The sequence below is a fragment of the Lygodium microphyllum genome, chromosome 16 (assembly GCF_053477565.2).
Source record: "Lygodium microphyllum isolate KBCC chromosome 16, Lygodium_microphyllum_v1.1.10, whole genome shotgun sequence".
Taxonomy (NCBI): domain Eukaryota; kingdom Viridiplantae; phylum Streptophyta; class Polypodiopsida; order Schizaeales; family Lygodiaceae; genus Lygodium; species Lygodium microphyllum.
In genome coordinates this window covers 87,074,071-87,092,986 of record NC_141150.1, presented here as the reverse complement: position 1 = coordinate 87,092,986, position 18,916 = coordinate 87,074,071, and the positions used below count along the sequence as shown (strand labels likewise).

General features: G+C 39.4%; 1 protein-coding gene across 2 annotated transcripts in view; it reads right to left on the bottom strand.

Annotated features, from left to right (window-relative positions):
* RING1A (RING 1A) overlaps positions 1 to 18,916 on the bottom strand; it is a 37,076-nt gene that overhangs the window by 5,677 nt on the left and 12,483 nt on the right. Inside the window, exons 2-5 of one of the 2 annotated variants that reach the window (XM_087696063.1) lie at positions 10,981 to 11,039; positions 10,806 to 10,887; positions 10,569 to 10,689; positions 10,299 to 10,340 (exon numbers count right to left, since the gene is read on the bottom strand). In XM_087696063.1, the coding sequence (XP_087552189.1) occupies positions 10,299 to 10,340; positions 10,569 to 10,689; positions 10,806 to 10,887; positions 10,981 to 11,039 (304 nt within the window). The remainder of the gene's footprint in view (positions 1 to 10,298; positions 10,341 to 10,568; positions 10,690 to 10,805; positions 10,888 to 10,980; positions 11,040 to 18,916) is intronic. The other variant, XM_087696064.1, reaches the window with a different exon arrangement.

Sequence of the window (18,916 nt, the reverse complement as noted above, 5' to 3'; positions counted from 1 at the left end):
TATGAATGCAGAGCTAACTGAGGAACAAAACTCTGATTTGAAAAGTGAGGCTGAATACAACAGCCCTTGCATATGTGGAATGGCCTGAAAATGAGGAAGAGGGTGGCAACATTCATGATGATATGGAGGTACAAGAGTGTCAGCTGCCTATATAGGTGGAGTGCAGGAAACTTGGCCAACCTGCTGCCCATATGGGCCGAGTCCCGACCTATCCCAAACAATCTGACCTGCCATCACACATGCTGAATCTGGCTGATCTGCTGGTCAAACTACCTTGCAGCTGCTACGTGTGCAAATGCACTTGAAATGCTAGAAAAATGGCTGGAAATGCTAGCTAGCTGAAATGCAGTAATGACAGCACAGAACAAATGCATGAAATGACACGATGTTAGAGCTCCAATGTCTCCATCAGACTTTATCAATCGAATGCAGTAATGACAGCACAGAATAAATGCATGAAATGACACGATGTTAGAGCTCCAATGTCTCCATCAGACTTTATCAATCGAATGCATTGGCTCTAATAGCTTAGTTCTTAGTTGAGAAGCACTTGATTTACGGAATCCACCCTTTTGTAGGACACTTCCATCGAGGAAGTAAACCACCAACTTTTCATACACACACCCAATGCATTCTTTAGTTTTCTAAATTAGTCCTACCACATTAAGTTGGGATATATAAAAATGGCTTCATGTCTGTTAACAAAATATTCATTCAAATAACTTGGCATTGATACAAAAATAGTGAAATTAGTCCTTTGCAAACAATATTTTATTCGAAGCAAGGAGAATACAACTTATTTGAGCTTGAGATCATCACCACCCTTGACTCATCTAGCCAAGATCAAAGAAAGAATTTGGCTGTGCTTTAAATATCATTGCTCATGCTCTTCATGTACTTTGTTGTTAGACATGTTAACTTGTTGTGCATGAGCTACTGATTGCCAATATGTGTCTTTTAAGCCTTGAAAGTCTTTTTGCTATTTGACCCCACAATCCCATGTATTGTCAAATCGAACAGCATGCTTTGGGATCCCTTCGGTGAATATGCAGTTCTCATAAGCCAAAGATGTTGATAGAGATAGCCACCAGATGCAGTCAAAGAAGGCACTCCTATCTCAAGCATTGGCACATGATCAAAAACTTTCATAAAAACAAAAGCTTCAAGTACTGAGCGGAAATGAATGTCTTTCAATCAACCATAGCTTTGTTTTGATGCTATATTAATCTTTAATGACATCCATGCATGCATCAAGATAGAAATCTGAATTAATCTCGTGGGCAAGAATAGCATGGCCTTGATGGTAAAACTATAAACCTCTAAGATAAATACCAATGACACATATAGCTCAACACCAAAGGTACTATAAATCTACCTATCATATTCTTATCATATGATAAATTACCAATTAGATCACAAAGAGCCAAGATGAGGGGCGGAAATTAGAGTGGGAAGAACCTAGAGGGCACCAAGGCCTTCATTGCTTAGTTGACAAGCCTTACATTTTATGTAGCCACATATTGACCAATCTGTGAAAACATCTCATCAAGCATGAGCCTCGTGAAACGCAATTTTCTCCTTGTAGCATCCACCTACTACTTACTCTTCAACCTATGGAAGATTAGGAGGAACTTCTCTTCTAATGATAAAGGAGCTTCAAGATTAACTTTTATCACCTTTATTCGGCCAACTTGACCTCAAGGTCATCTTGGTCTATGATCCTAAATTCTTGGAGCTAACAATGGGTCCTATCCCAAGCCGCATCGGTCAGCAAGTGTTTCAATAGCTCCGATGCAAGGTCAAAACATCAACTATGAATGGAACTTTGGGAGCACTCCCTGCATCAACTCAACAATGGCTAAGACATTACATACCTCCCAAGAACGGACAATCTCGTATGGAACAAGGCAAGAGTCTAGTTGGGGTTCTAGCCCCTGGACAATGTCCCACAAGTTTTGTGAGTCTAGGACACACCTCATTAGGTTTGACCAAGTAGTGTAGTTAGACACGTTGAAACAAGTCTTGTCAATGAATACATGCTTAGCTAATGAGGATGAAGAACTATAAGGTGTTGAATAAGAGGGGGTAACATGGATAGAAAGGGGGATGAAATGGATGGGCAAGAATAGACTAAAAGTGTCTACAAGGTGCCAATGGAGGAGGCATTGAAAAGTTGTGGCCCTCCCCAACTATTGCTTGGGTTACTGGAACATAACCAATAGATCCACTAGGTATAGCCATGTGGGCAAACTTAGTACTAGCTGGTCCACACTCAAGAAAGCTTGGAAATGTGTCTCGTATAAAAAACGTGAAAGCATGTGAGATGGAGGATGAGTCTCGCCCCATAGTTGCATTGACACCACTTAAAATATGGGAAACTAGAGGGTCTTTATAGAAGTGGGTAAGTTGGGTGGGAATTGAAATTTAGAATATGATGAAGTAGATGTGAATTCATTAAATTGATTTTCTAGATTTAGTCTTTGAAATTGAAATGTAGATGATAATGAAAATAAGAATGTAATGTTCACCAACTTCAAATTGACCTTAAGAACCAAAACTTAAAGGAAAAGGAGGAGAAGGGAAACTTATAGAAGGAATCATTGAGTTTTGCTTATAAGCATCTCTTTTTGTATTTAGATATAGATATCAGTCCTCTTAAGGACTTAACTTGTTGTGAATAGATTAAATAATACATTCTTTCTCTTGATTGTCACCAAAATCTTGCAAAGGAGTAGAAACAAAAGGAGCTAATACCAAAGTAACAGCAAGCATACTTGATGCAAGAGTAGATGGAGGAGAGGAGGAAATAAGCTTATACTCTATGTATATTTCTCCAATAGGATGGCCAATCCCAAGTGGAGTGTCCACCCTTCTTGCAAAATCAATAGGTTTGAGAACCGAATCTAAAGGGGATAAAACAAGTTTACCTCCCACTAGTTGTTGAGCCTGATGCATAGGAATGAGGTCATACTCAACTCCTCTAATCTCATATGGTCTATGGTATCACAAGGAAGTGAAATTTTATTGCTTTGCTTAGCATTTCATTAAAAGTTAATCAAATGTGTGAATGTGACTTGCGCATGTGGTGTACAAGTTAATTAGTTCACATTGTGGGACCTAGAAAATATCAATTGAGACCAACAAAAAGTTGTAATAAGTTATATCTAAAAAGTACTAGGTGGCAACCAGTATCAAATTTTGGACTACACCAATTTATTGGCTACCAATGTCAATGGTGACATTAGAAACTAGGCATTAATTAATTAATTAATTAATTAATGCCAATCTAAAGGCTAATAACTATTCACAAATACTTGAAAGACAAATTGGCCTAGCCAATTTAATTATTAGATAGTGGAACTATTTTTATGAACACTAAAATAATTATTAAATTAATTTTCAAATTTGATATTCTAAAAATTAATTTAATAAGCTGAATAATGCTGAAAAATGAAATTAAAAGGCTATCACTTGGAAAAACTTGCCCATGCAAGTGGGGATTACGATTCGGGGGCTAGTGGAAGTCTATTCCAGCCATTGTGAGAGAGAAGGAAGCTATTAGAGAGCAAGGAGATGCTGTTAATGTGATTGCAGCCACCAGGGACCAATCCTACAACAGATGACAGCAGTTTGGAGCCCTCCAAGTCAAGGTCACAGCAGCCCAAGGTCTTTTGGTCCAAATGATAACATGCAGGAGTTGGTAGCAACTTTTCTGGTGGTCCTAAGCTAGAGGTGATAGCTTCCATGGTTGCTTGAGCACGACAACAACAGTTTTTTAAACTTTGTCATAATGAAACTCTGAAATTTCTCTCTCTACGACATTCTCTCTCAGTCTGCAACCATCTCTCAAGTTATCTTAGCAAAACCCAACTATGTGAGTCATCAAAGGTGGAGATATTCGAAAATCTATATTGTAAATCCTAATCTACAACAAAAATTAGGGTTTGATAACCACCTCGAGATACGTGCTCGAGTTTAAGAGACTAGGACTTGAATTCCAATAGGTAGAATTAAAGAATTTCGAGGAGATTCATGAGACCAACCAGCCCATATCAAACTTGGGGCTTAATTTGTCTTTCAAGAAGCAAGGTGAAAGACCAATCCCCAAGCAAACCAAGGGGCAAATTGGTTTGAGGCTTAATGGTCATTTATGACAAGAAGAGACACTTGGATTAGCAGAGACTTGGATTGGTAGAGATGATTAGTGAATCTCAATTATTTGTAATAAACAATAAAAAATGCTCCAAGGAGCGTCAATTTTAGAACACAAGTTGTCCATTTTTCAAGATTAAAGTGGTAAAGTGTACATTTTAGTTTATATGAATTTTATGCTTGCTGTAATTAGTGCCTAATCAAGTTATTACCACCCTCTTTGAGGAGAAAGGTTGATTTCATATGGACTCCATGGTAGTCTGATGTCTCTTCACCCGTGTCAAATCCAACAAGCTATAAGGCCTACTCTTGCTCAGGTCTCTGCAAAGAGGGATTTGGAGATTAACGTAGTGTGGAACTGTTCAAAGTCATCTTCCCTTTGTGAATCTGTTTCTAATTATGAGTTCTCTGATCAAAAGCCTAGGTTTCTTCAATGATTACTTAGCTCTAATACCATGACTTGTCTACAAATAACAAACACAATTATACGACAAAGCACAGACTAATAAAGAGAGTTGGGGTAACTCAAAGACAATGAACACTAAAGATGAATAATGAATGTTGAATATATACAATGCTCTATGCAACAAATGCACTATTCAAAGTGAATACGGACCTTGAACTCCCGTGTCTTTAGGACTAGGGCAAAGAGTATGAACTAGAGAATGTGTTGTACTTTGACGAACCCCGAAACACATCAAACAGTCTCTCAAGATGTCTAGCAATAGCAAACATAGCTCTGAGGAGGTTGGATCAGCCCAACATGGTAGAACTATGGGAAATCAGCAAACGCAGGCTGCTGTGATGATGTGGCAGCCAGACATCAGCTGGGAACAGCTAAACGCAAGCTGCTGATGATGTGGCAGGCCTAGCGGCAACAAATGACAGCAAACATAGGTACTACAACTGACGTGGAAGGCTGGAGACAGTAAATTTGGTACAAATGCAGGCTAAGAAGTGGATAGCAACAGTAAACAATCAGTCATCAACATTTAGGAAGAGGCTTGACAGCAAGCACCAAGTGTAGACAGCAGTACACAGCAGCTTGAACTAAGATATCCTCCACGTATGGGGTGTGGACAGCAAAGATAGGTGCCAGCAATCTACAAAACAGGATTAGGGTTGAGTAGTAGGCATCCTATCTATTTATGGAAGCATGGATCCTCCCAAAATAGGGTTTGACACTCTCTAGGAATGTGCACCATTTAATTGAAATTTTGGTAATAATTGAGTTTGGGGCTATAATAAAGAGCTAATCAGTGTATAATGCATGTTTTAGTTGAACATCACGCTCCTAACAATGTTTCTTGTGAATGTCACATTAATTTACATGACGCTTTCTCCCCCTTAAGAACTATTGATGTGCTTGAAAATACAACTAGGAAGGCTATTTGTTTTGGTTGAACATCACACTCCTAACAATGCTTCTTGTGAATGTCACATTAATTTACATGACATTTTCTCCCCCTTACGAACTATTTCTGCACTTGAAAATACAACTAGGAAGGCTATTTGTAAATTGGAAAACCTTTTCTAAACAATGTTCACCTACTCTCATGTTCAATTCTCTTCTAAAAAATCCTTCCACTTTATCAAACACTCTCAGTAAATAGTATCCTTGTTCGTCTAGTATAAACATCTAAAATCCTCTTAGGATCATGTGGAAGTGATTGTTAATTAAAGAGCTCCATTATCTCATCTCTTGAAATGGGATTATTAATTGCACTCAATTTTTTCCTCAACTTACTTGAAAAACTAAAAGTATCTTACTTGTGGCAAAGGGATGGAGCTTGTAAGCCAATTTTTGGACATTCTTCAATCTTCATAGCCTTAGTTTGCTCGAATGCCCTCAAATAAACTTCATGAGCATAAGGATCTTCTATGGTGGGTCAACAAAGGGGGTCAAAGGGGGTCAACAAAGGCTATTGCCCTATCTCGTGCCTTCCTTATGCTACTTTATGCAAGTTGTGTGGGTAAATAGGTTAACCAATATGGCTAGGTTTAAGCTAACCTCATTTGATGTCAAAACTCTAGAATTGGCTAGATTGTTTATAGAGAACCAATATGGTTGGGTTTTTCTCAACCTCATCTAATGTTAAAACTACATGGATTGTTCATTGAAAACCCAAACCAATTATATGGCATTCCAACAAATATAGTTTTAGATCAGGATAGAAGCTAAATAGCCACTTTTGGAGAATCCGTGGAGACATGCTACTAAGGGAATCTACACCATTAAATTTCCCTTTTCTATGCCTTATTTTATAATTGAACTCATGAAGAAGTTTTATCCATCTGTTTTTTGACCCATTAAATCTATTTGACCAATAAGCCAATCAATGTTTTCCCAATAAAACACAACCATAGCTTTGGCATCACACAATTAGTGTCGCCATGTAAAACAGGTACTATCCTATACATTTCTCCCTTACAAACAAATAATTTTGTTGTGCTCGATCAACTTTTTGCTTTCAAAAGCAAGTGGTCAACCCTCCTATAACAAGACTCCCACCTATTGTGAAATTACTTGCAACGGTTTCAGCTACAAAGGGTTTATTGGGATCCACTATATGTAAAATTGCAGTTGCAACAATAGCTATCTGAAGCTTTTCAAACATTTCAATTTGATTTGTTTCCCACGTTGGTCATACTCTCCTAAGATTCGGACAAAGATTGTCCATACTCTCCACAGGAGACAAGAGAGGATACAATGGAGCTTGGAAACTATGAGGAATGGAGCTTGGAAACTATGAGGAGAAGGAGAGTTACTTTTTTCACAACTAGAATTCTTGCACTTTCTTAATTGTCAACTACATATGGTCTGGCACTATAGACCTCTTGACCTGACCATTATCCATTTGGGCCTTGTAATTGACTTCCCGTTGCTTGAATATTTTTTTCTTATGGAAGCCCCTTACACAACCGTTCTTACTTTGTATTTTGCCTTGGGATATTTTGTTCCAAGGGGACTTATTGATAGAATTTTTTCTCTTCTCTAAAAAATATAAGCCGGTTGGTCATGGGAACAACTAAATATCTTAGCATAACCTCGAATAAATAGTCAATAAAATCTAAATAAACCTAGGAGGATCTGCAACTCTTCCAAGTTTCATGGAGGTGCCAGTGGCCCCTCTAAACTAGCCCTAATTTCTTTTGGATTCATCTTGAGTCCCTCTTATAAAATAACATGCCTTGGATATTTCACATCTTCTCCAAAGAATTCACATCTAGCTTCTTTAGCAAGAAGGAAATGGGCTCTCAACGATTGCAATACTTCCTTACATGTTTAAAATATCCCTCTTTAGATTTGTTATAGATCATGATATCATCAAGAAAGACTACCACAAAGCGATCTAGATAGGGCCGTAAGACAACTTCATGAATGGAGGTAGCAATTGGCAAGATTAAATGGCATTAGCAAAAACTCCAATTCATCTTTTTGAAGAATATTGCCCCTTGCAATTGATCAAAAAGATCCTCAATTCTAGGCATTGGCGATTTACTATTCACTATAATCTTGAAGCCCACAGTGAGTCACTAGGTTTAATAAACACTTTCCAAGATGAGCCTTTGTTAGCTGTTCCACTTATTAGTGCTGTGTTTCACTAAGCCAATGAGGTGGTTTAGATATTAAGTGAGCATCCCAAATTATTTAAATTGTTTTTACTACTAGATTCAAAAGATTGATCTATTGGCAAACCAAAAAAAATTGGTTCAGAAGTCGAAGACAAAATTGTATATACTTCACATTGCTTTCTGTATATTAATTGTTGTAATTCAAGAGAACAAATGCTGATAGTGAAACCATTACTGTGGGCTCCCCAAGGGGTTGAAGGATTATTGCATAAAAACTTAAGTTGAAAACATGTCATAGATGATTGAGACTGCTCAGATAGCATATGATGGCTTATTGGTCATGTAACAAGGACTCCTTTTGGCTTGTTTGATTTCCTTGTCTGGTGCTTCACAATAAGAATTTTTCCCAAAAAACCCAAATTGACAATAGGTTTTACTTTCCAGAGATCCCAAACCTTTATACGATTGTCATTGGTGTAGGTATAATATACATCAGCAACAAATAGATTTTTTTTTCTGTTTTCTTTATTGTACGGCATAGATGATCCTACAAATTGGCAGATCTCTCCATGCATTGAAGTATAAAGACCATGGTTTTAACAAACGAAGTCTCTTGAAGCCCACCAATAAAGACGATATCACTCAGCAATTATTGTTCTCTTCATTGATAAAGTAATACAATTGCCTAGGGAACTGCACGATTGACATTCCACAGCTACATATCATTGTTTGAGGACATCTCTGGTAATATACTATCTTCATTGCAGCAAATAGACTTGCTTGCTGCAAACAACTGCTGACAATGGAAAAACCAATCATGCTGTTGATCAGGCCAACTGCTGACAATGGAAAAACCAATCATGCTGTTGATCAGGCAACTAGTATTGGTTGCTTGCTGCAAACAACTGCTGCCAATGCAAAAACCCAGTCATGCTGTTGATCAGGCAACTAGTATTGGTGACCCTCTTGCATTTGATAAAGATAAGTCTAGGTCATTATTCATAACTAGACCTTGTGTGAAATTGTCAAGCAAGGACTTGTTGCTATTACCTGGAGTAGAACAATTATATGGATTGAAATATCAAGCACAGGCAGATTGAGAAACTGGAGTATACAATGTCTCTACAAGCCAACCCATAAAGACAATATTTCTCAAGAACTTTTAGTTTCGTCCTTGATACAGTAGTAATATCACAATCACCTAGGGAACTGCATGGTTGATATCCCACACCCTGATATCACTGAGGATATAACTTGTAATGTACAATCGTCATTTCAGCAAATAGACTTCACCACCCAACAAAGCAGCCAGCCTAGGGCGGCCAGGTTTACTTCTTCATCATATGTACAGTATTTTGTATTACCAACTACAGTTATTTTACAAAGGACGTATTTTTGGGGGGAAAACCCCCAGATTAACTGCCAATGTATCATGAGAGCCTAGGAACAAATCCTAGCCTCATACTTGCTGCAAACAACTGCTGATAATGAAAGAAATATCATGCTGGTGATCAGGCAACTAGTGGTGGTGGCCCTCTTGCGTTTTATTCATAACTATGCCTTGTGTGAAATTTTCAGGCAAGGTTTTGAGGAACCATGTCAATTGACAATATTCAGCACAGGTAGATTGAGAAATAGAAGGTACAATGTGGTCTAATTAAATGGACAGCTTCATGGTTGCAACTTGCACTGACCCCCTAGGCATGGGTGGATTTGTCATGCCAACTTGCCTGTTTGATCACAGAGTTTGTGGCTGGCAAGTGAGGACTGGCCATTTGTGTGCTTGTCTAACATCGGGGGACCATTTGGGACATTCCTGTTGGAGAATGTGAGTGATATGTATTCAAGGATGACACTCACCCTTCGGAAGGCAACATAGAGCTCATACACTGAATTAAAGAATTAAGGTAATCATCTGGCTGTTTTGCTTCAATAGTTTCTATCAGTTCTATGCCTCCTAGAAAAAGAAATCTGAACAGCCCAAATTTTGTTTTTGAATGCACTTCATTCATTTAGGAGAAAAAAACCCTCTCAAAGTGTTTTCTAAGCGCCTGCAATCAGACACCCTATATTACAAGTACTGAACACACACCTTCAGCTGAAAATGAAGAAACCAGACAATGTCACTGGTAGCACTGGTAGCTTTCAGTGTTATTTCAAGATCCAGTCCAACAAACAATCACAGGCTCTCATCCATTGTTGATTCTAGACTGACATAATAGTATGCTTCCTTATAACCAATCTAACCCTGATGTCAGACTGCATGCTTCATAACTCACGTAACATTTTCCAGGTGTGCAATAGCATAGCTTTTCTCTAGAATCTACTATATTTTCACATGTATACTTCATGATTGCCATCAATTAACTTTCCAGTCTTGCATTGGCATGTGTTTTTGTGTTGCGTTCAAAAGAAAAAAGACTTAAAAGTATACATCAATACACTGATTGTATCACTGATATCAGCTCTTTAATGAGAACAAACAAACAAAGGTACAAATCATCGGTAAATCTTGTCGCAAAAAGCATACAAATTTTACACTGAAACTACAACGAAGATAGTGAGCTCACTTGTTTATTTCTGAGCTCATTTTCCTCGTGAAGAGTGAACTCCTGTTTCACCATCAGTAATCAACTCTTATTTGCAGCTTTGTTGGCGGTGAACCAGAAAATGATGTATTTAGTTGAGAAACTCGTAAGTTGTTAATAAAGTATATTTGCATGGAGACAATGGCCTCACTTCTTACACACACTTTAGAGCCTTTATGCTCATACTTTTACAAAATTTTCCTCCTTTTAATAGAGGACATATAGATAATTAAGCATAGAAAAAAAGAATACCTCTTCTTCATATGTATCTACATTTGGGTATAAAGCTGAAATAAGGGCGTCAAAGTTCAAATCATCCCTAAGAGACCGTCTACTTGCACAATGTGTGCGGCAAACTGGGCATTCATTGTTCCTGATTAGCAGCACAAACAGTAGACATATTTGAGGACTTACACCAAAAATCAAACAAAGCCAGTAGAAAGGGGAACTATCATTGACAGCAAAATCTCATGAGCCAACAGGGCCTACCCAAGACGCATAGATTTATCTATGCATTCTCGACAAAACCTATGGAGGCATTCCATAACAGTCCTTGTCTTACGAATAATGCCTGCCACATTAACCAACATAATGGCTTTAACCAAGTTCAAATGGTTAATAAGATATATTTGTACACAGGGCAGAAGATGATCACCGGACATACCTAGACAGATGGGGCACTGAACATCCTTCCTTATTTCAGAAAGATCCACTTCAACAAACCTAGAATATATGTATAACAGGCATGCTTATTAGTTTAAAACAGGTCTCTTAAATCTCTGAAAATCCAACATTTCAAGTCCAAGCAGAAATTTTCTCCTAAAACTTAACAAAACCCATCATTTTAAGTGCAAGCATAAATTTTGATTTGTCAAGAGTGTTTAACCAAGTACTTTTTACCATTGAGAAGATGAAGAAGGGAGACCAAAGGAAGGAACTTGAAACATCACAAATATATTTCCACCATGTAATGTTGGTTCTCTGAAAGAAGGACCTATAAGCATTTGCTCTCCTCCATTAGAGAACCATGCGCACTTCATGCAACCAAGCAAGTTTGAAAGTTGTTTCAAACCATTTGTGCAATGTGCATCCAGCCTTCCTCAAACATTTAAGAAAATAACATTTGCCCAAGTTTCTGGACTTTTTGAGGTTCAGTTAGATGTACTGTGTTGATGCTGTGAGTGAGCACAAAGCTATTCACATGTTCTTCACCACGCCTACTTCATATAACTGGATTTTGGACTATTTTCAGCTCATATTTGATGTATTATACCACTGCTGTGGATAAGTACAAAGCTGTGAGCATGTTCTTCACCATGCCCACTTCATATAACTAATCAAGTGAATCTTTCGATACTTTTAAGGTAGAACCAGATCTTGAAGAGTGCATATGAAGACATGCTAGGGCTTGCAGAGAAAACATTGAGAGTGTATGACCAATACACAATGAACATAGACAAGAACACAAAGAGAAAAGACTGAAGCATGAATGAATGGTATATGATATTCGTGACTGCCCAATGTGTTGTAAAGCATAATGTTCATGTGGTGAAGTAAATTTCTTGCTAACAAGCTTGAAAATTCCAATTCTAATAGCAAAAGCACTAAAATAGAAGTTCAGTAATATAATGCACTCGTTGTTGAGTGCTATTTTGACCAATTTTCATGCATTTTTGAAAATCCAATTTTTATAGAAAATCAATTTTGACTTGAAACTTGTTCCAAACCTTTTATTGTATTATCTTACAATATTGGTAAAGTCACATCCAATTCTAGTATCATATACATATGTTATTTAAAATGTAGTGAAATAGGACCTAAGCCATTAAAGTGGCCTATAGTCACTTTTGTGGCAAATCACAGGATTAGTGCTAACTTTCTTGAGCCCCCAAAGTCTTTCTACATAATAGAGAACTGATCACTTGGCCCTTTGCCATCTCAAGCACTCGAGTGATCCATAAACAAAAGACACCTATCTCTCATAGGAGTGCAGGAACCCCCACCTGCATGTTAAGGGTGAGATACAACTAAAAAGGTGCTCACGGAATGGAGACTGTCCAAAGGCCGCGGCTCAGCAGGCTGGATGTTGAAACGCAGCATTGTTGGAAGCTGAAAGAATGCAACACGTCAATGTACTGCCTAGCAACAGGCTCTAGAGCAAGATGAGCAGCAAATGATGTTGAAACACAATCACCAAAATGGCTGAGATTTTTTGGGCCACAATGTGCAGCAAGGGACACTCATGATGCCACTAGCACTTTGTGTAAAGGAGTATATAGACTATAATGCATTGGCATCAGCTACTTCCACTATCTCTGCTATTAAGTTGTGGCATGCACGGTTTGGCACTTGAACTTCAGAAGCCTAGTCCGCCTACATAGACATGATATGGTGTGATATCTTCCACAAATGCACATGCTACAAAAGCGGCTACTTCCATTGTTTCTACTATTAAGCTGTGGCATGCAAAGTTTGGCACTTGAACTTCAGAAGCCTAGTCTGCCTACATAGAGATGATATGGTGTGATATCTTCCACAAATGCACATGCTACAAAAGCACTTTTTTCAGGGACTCCTACTCGATAGACTGCATGGATTTAGTTTCCCCAAAGATGGGAATGTTTATGCTACTCACAAATTGCAGCTTGTGCATAGTGAAGTATGCGGTCCTATGTGCACTCCACTTCAAGGGATGCATCTACTTTGCCACGTTCATTGATGTTTATACTCCACGCACAGGGGTTGTTGGTCTCAAGCCAAAATCAAATGTATTTCCATGTTTTCAGCATTTCCTTTCCATGGCAAAATATCAAAATGGTTGCAAGTTCATCACCCTTCGCATAGACAAAGAGTAGCAATATATGTCAAAACATTCTGTTGCATTTATCTTGTCTAGTGGGATCATACATAAATGCACCACACCTTATATGCAGCACTAAGGTGCTTGGCGAGGTGACTCCTGGTGGTTAACCATTGAAGATGGCCCACTAGGCATTGACATGTGCGCAAATTGAGACCACCTAGGTGATATTCGAGGCTTGATACATGTGGGATGAAAATCCTTGTATTTAAGCTCCCAAAGGTGCTTGATTAGTATGGTTCTTCTGCATATGTGTTGTACCAAAAGTTTTAGAGCTGTAGGCTGTAGGCAAGAGAATGACAAGAAATTCAATGATCTTTGGAGGCATATCAGTTAGAGATTTAGTCATCCCCTGGATAGGCACAAGCAGTGTAATGTTGTATAGTTAGTACTCGCGGGCACATTTACGCATTTCCTAGATCAGATCAGACAATTCCGTGCAGTTGCCAAGTCATTTCAAGCAGTTCCAGGCAGTTGGGCAGGCCATACGATCTGCGGAGGATGCCACGTGGCATGTACATTATTTGCACAGCATTATTTACGATTATTTTGTTGCTGCAACTAGCTTTTGCAACAATTGGCCAGTTTTTTACTGGCTGACCTGATCATTTTTCCCTATGTTTTGGCCTATTTATTTGCTGGCCTACCCCAATCATTTTCACTTGTCCTTTCAGGTGGAGAGAGACCTTCTAGCAAAGATACACTCGACAGCCTGTTGTACATATTTGCCTTCTTCACTTCATCGTTCATTCACTGCAGATTTCTTCATTCTACTCTCTTAGTTTGTGGGCTGCCGATGGTAGATGGACTAAACGTGGTAGAGGAGTGAGAACCTGCACTAAAGGGATGAGGGTGAATGGTGGGCAGCCTTTCTATTTATAGATGTTGTGAAGGGTGCCCCAAAAAATTAAGGTTTTGGGGGACCACCGAAACTCTTGAACCACGCACCATATTTGCATTTTTCATTAATTAAGCGTGTTTTGGGGCTATTTAAAAATGCTAATCAGCTGTAAATTGTGTTTTAGCTCAACACCCCCTCTCAAGCCCAAAATTAAACCTAAAAGGAAAGGCCAATAATGTGTACCCCAAGGCATCCCACCCCAAAGCAACCAAGGCATCGGACAAACAATGGGCATTGGATACCATTGACCTACCAAGACTACAGAGGCAATGGTTATCTTACCAAGGGAGACCAAGTAGTCACCCTAGAGACAACAGAGCATCGGACAGAGGGTTCATCTCAGCTATCCAGTGGCCTACCACATTGATTTTCTATTTTTTTGGGTGGAAAGTTAATTTTAGGGGTAATTGTCGATTAAGTACACCCAACACATCACAAAGCAACACTCAAGGATACGGGTTTGACACACACCTACGCTCACAGAGGAGTGTTGGTGATCCTCGGTAGGACACTCGAGCACTTTTTACTCTCCTTATGAGAGGTTTTTTCCCCCACTTTTATTCTCCTTTATTTTATATGCTTATGTCACACAGTTCGGCACTTATCGTGTTTTACACCTTTCAAGTGTGAACGCACATTAACAACCCTAAGATTTAAGGGTTGTACTTTGTACTTGCACATTGCTCTTTGATTATTGCATTGGGAGTCGTGTCTTCACTCTCATAGTCTCTTCATTGTCAAATGTGTACTCTCAGCTGAGCTTCGATCTATCCCCCCTCTCTCTCACATTTGGTATCAGAGCTAAGCTCAGCTCAGTTCAGTTCTCGCATTCTGCAGTCCTTGTACCAGCAGCACTCGATTGCCCCGCTCCAACTACAGTTTGGTGAGCTCTTGCCTCCGTCTATAGTAACTGTCTGCACCACCACCAGGTCCGCCACCAGCACTCCTGCCCCCTGTATGCCCTATCCGCCAACGATGTCACCCCGTGCTCTAGCTCAACTACAGAAGCGGCCAATACCTGCAACAGCTCGCCTGCGACATTGCTCCATGGTTTGCACCTCCGTCCCCTAGTTGCCAAGCTTGCCAACCTCCGCAACCAGCTCTGCTTGGTCTCCAACACCTTCACCTAATGGCTGCGCGCCAGTGTCCAAGTCCACCACCACCTTCGTAAGGTTGTTCTTGCACAACTCCACTAGGCTGGCAGCATCCTTCTATCTCAGCCTCAACTCACATAAAAGATAATAGAGACATTTTTTTAATTCAAAATTTTGAATTTCAAAAAGAGGCTTCTTTTTGCCCGGGCTATCTCGTGTCTTGGACGTTGGATACACATAGTGCAGCGATTTCTTGAAATCTGAGCCAAAATTTTTGGGGCTTTTGGATTTAATGCAAACACATGAAGCTCGCTGTAATTTCTGAAATTTCTCAAATTTCCAAGTTGGTCCAGCTTTAAGTCTTGCTCTTATTCTCTTTGAACTGTGACATTTACCATGGCCAATCACAGAGAAGCTAGTATATTCACATATGTATCCAAGGAAGATAGATTGGACAGCAACAACTATTCCCTATGGTCTTTCATGATGAAAAATGTGCTGATTGCGAAGAATCTTTGGGATTATGTTAGTGGTGAAGAAGTTCATCCTGGAGTTGTGGCTCCTGTAAGACCTCCTCCAAGAGGACATGGTCAAAGGCTCGCTCAGCCTACTCCACCTCAGACACTTCCCTGGAGATCAACAACACAAAAGGCTTGGGCCACACGGGATGCTCAAGCATTGTGACTGATTGCATTGGCGGTTCAACGGTCTATCATCCCACACGTACAGCCTACAGCTTCTTCATGAGAAGCATGGCTAACACATGAGCAAAGGTTTGCTTTAAAAAATTGAGACATGCATCTCTTTCTTGAAAAACTAGCTTGTAAATGTGAAGATGGTAAAGGTGATTCCATGCAGGATCATCTTAACAAAATTCAAGACTTGCGTGAGCAACTCATGAATGTAGATGAGTATTATTCGGATGCACAATTGATCTCTACTACTCTGAATTCATTGCCGCCCTCTTATTTGGCCTTTCATATGGCCCTAAATCTCATTGTGAGAATTTCCCCACAGCCACTTACTTTCCTTCAAATGGTTAGTTTGCTCTTAGAAGAAGAGCAAAGAAGAAAGAACAGTGGGTGGATGTAATAGCCTCTGAGCAAGCTTTTATGGCGAGGTAGAAGGGCAAGGGCAGTCGGTCTAAAAATGATCCACAGAGTTCTAGGAGTTCAAGTACTTCACAAAGTAGCAAGAAACAAGAGGGGTACGCAAGCCAAGAAGGGCAAGTGCCATTATTGCAAGAAGCCAAGTCACTACATCACAGAATGTAAGAAGCGCATCGCCAAGGAGGAGTCATATATTGAGTCCGCGTCTTTTGTTGTAGACCATGACTATTATTTCTACACTTGCAATTATGACTCTTCTCGTGATAATAGAGCATTTAGCTCTATTGAGGATGCTAGCACTTGGTTCTTTGATAGTGGTGCTTCTAGGCACATTACATCCCACAGGGATTTGTTTTTCTCTGTTATTGTAGCTCCTGTTGGCAAGTCTGTGCAATGTGCCAACAATGCATCTTACCATGTTAGAGATATTGGCGAGATTGTATTGATAGCCATTGATAGCTCTACTTTCCCTTTACATGACCCATTATATGTGCCAAGCATAAAGAAGAATTTGTTGTCCATTTCTTCTTTGGAAAAATGTAGTATGCAAGTCACATTTGATAACAAATGTATGGTCAAGGATTAAAAATTCATGACTTTGGTTTTGACTGGCACATTATGTCATGTGACATGGACTCTATGAGTTAGATGCTATGTCACAGGCGGAGTTATGGCATGCTCACATGGGGCATGTCAACTATGGCATTTTGATACTTATGCAGCATACACAGATGCTAGATAGCTTACCTCTCTTGGAGAGACCTCCTAAGCATATATGTGAGGAATGCATTTTGGGAAAAATGAATCGATTCTCGTTTCCTCATGATGTTGCTCTTGAGGCAACCACCAAATTACAAATTGTGCATTCGGATGTATATGGACCCATGTAGACAAAGTCATTAGGTGTCTGATATTATTTCGTTACCTTCATTGATGACTTTACTCGTTTTTGTTGGGTCTACTCATTGGTGAAAAAGTCAATGGTGTATGATACATTTTTGGCTTTTGTTGCATTTACTAAAAATCAATCTGGCTACAAGATTAAGACTCTCCGTTCAGACTGAGGGAAGGAATACATGTCTTCCATACTAAATAATTTTTTGAAGCAAAAAGGCATTGTCCATCAGTATACCACTGCATATACCCCACAACAAAATGGGGTTGCAAAGAGAGAAAGTATCGGTCACTCATGGAGATGGCCAAATATATGATGAAAGCAAAGAGTTTGCCACATGGTTTTTGGATGGAAGCAATTATGCATGCTTGCTATGTTTTGAACAAGTGCTCTACCAAGGCATTAAAGAATGTTACGCCTTTTGAGACTTGGAACAACTGGAAACCTTCGATTGGCCATTTTTGTACTTTTGGGTGTTTAGCGTATGCTCATATTCCCAAGGTATTAAGAAAGAAGTTGGATAACAAGGCTATTAAGTGCATTTTTGTAGGGTACAGTAGTGAGAGCAAAGGATATAGATTGTATGATCCTATTTCAAAGAAAGTATTTGTTAGTAGGAACGTAGTTTTTGATGAAAAATCAGAATTATCCCTTGTTGGTTTTGATGCATATCAGGCTGCCAATGATGTCTTGGGGCTACTGCCCATTTCTTTTGGTGATACAGCTAGAGCTTCAACAAATGAACATAATGTTCAGCCAACTACTCCATTGAGCAATGCAGAAATTCAGCATATGGCTGATTTGAATATTTAGCAAGATGCTGAATTTGAGATTCAACGGGAGCTTAAACACAATTAAGAATTTAGGCAGATGCCTAGATGGTACTTGCAGACTATGAAAGATAGTCATTTGGATGCTCCTATTGCTGGTCGTACTAGAAGACAAACTCGTTTGCATAATCGTGCTAATACGATGGAGTTTGTTATGGTAGCACATACACTTGATGATGAGGAGCCTGAATGTTCTAAGGATGCACAACAAAGTGTGCATTGGATGGCAGCATTGCAAGCTGAATTTGATTCTATCATAAAGAATCAAACATGGGATTTAGTGACATTGTCTCGTTGGGAAGAAAGCCATTGGTACAAAGTGGGTCTATAAGCTGAAAAGAAATGCAGATGGATCCATTGATAAGTATAAATCCAAGCTTGTGACCAAAGGCTACGCACAAAAGAAAAGCATTGACTATGAGGAGACATTTGCTCCTATATCCCATATAACTACCATTCAGTCTATGGTTGCTTTAGCTACCCATCATGGTTGGACTTGTCAGAGTGCAGCAATACGTAAGCGTAGGACAGGCTGAGAGAGAATGAACACAGAGAGGAGAGAGAGAGAGAGAGAGAGAGAGAGAGAGAGAGAGAAGGAGACAGTGAAACGCAGAAAATCTGCGGTGCAGTATGTTGTATAGGAGTGCAGAAATATACACGAATGCAGAGTAGATATCTGGGTGTGTCTCCGCTTTGAGATCCTCGATCTCCATCAGCCCGTATGCTGTCAATCTCAGCAAGCCAACTCTATCAGATGTCACATCAGACTATATGAGAGTGTGCCACCAACTGACTATATGATAAAATTGTCTGACTACACAATCTACTGCCACGTGGCAATTGACGTGGCTCCTATTGTGCACCTGCTCTGCTGACGTGGCACCTCTGCTGCCCGTACTACTGATGTGGCC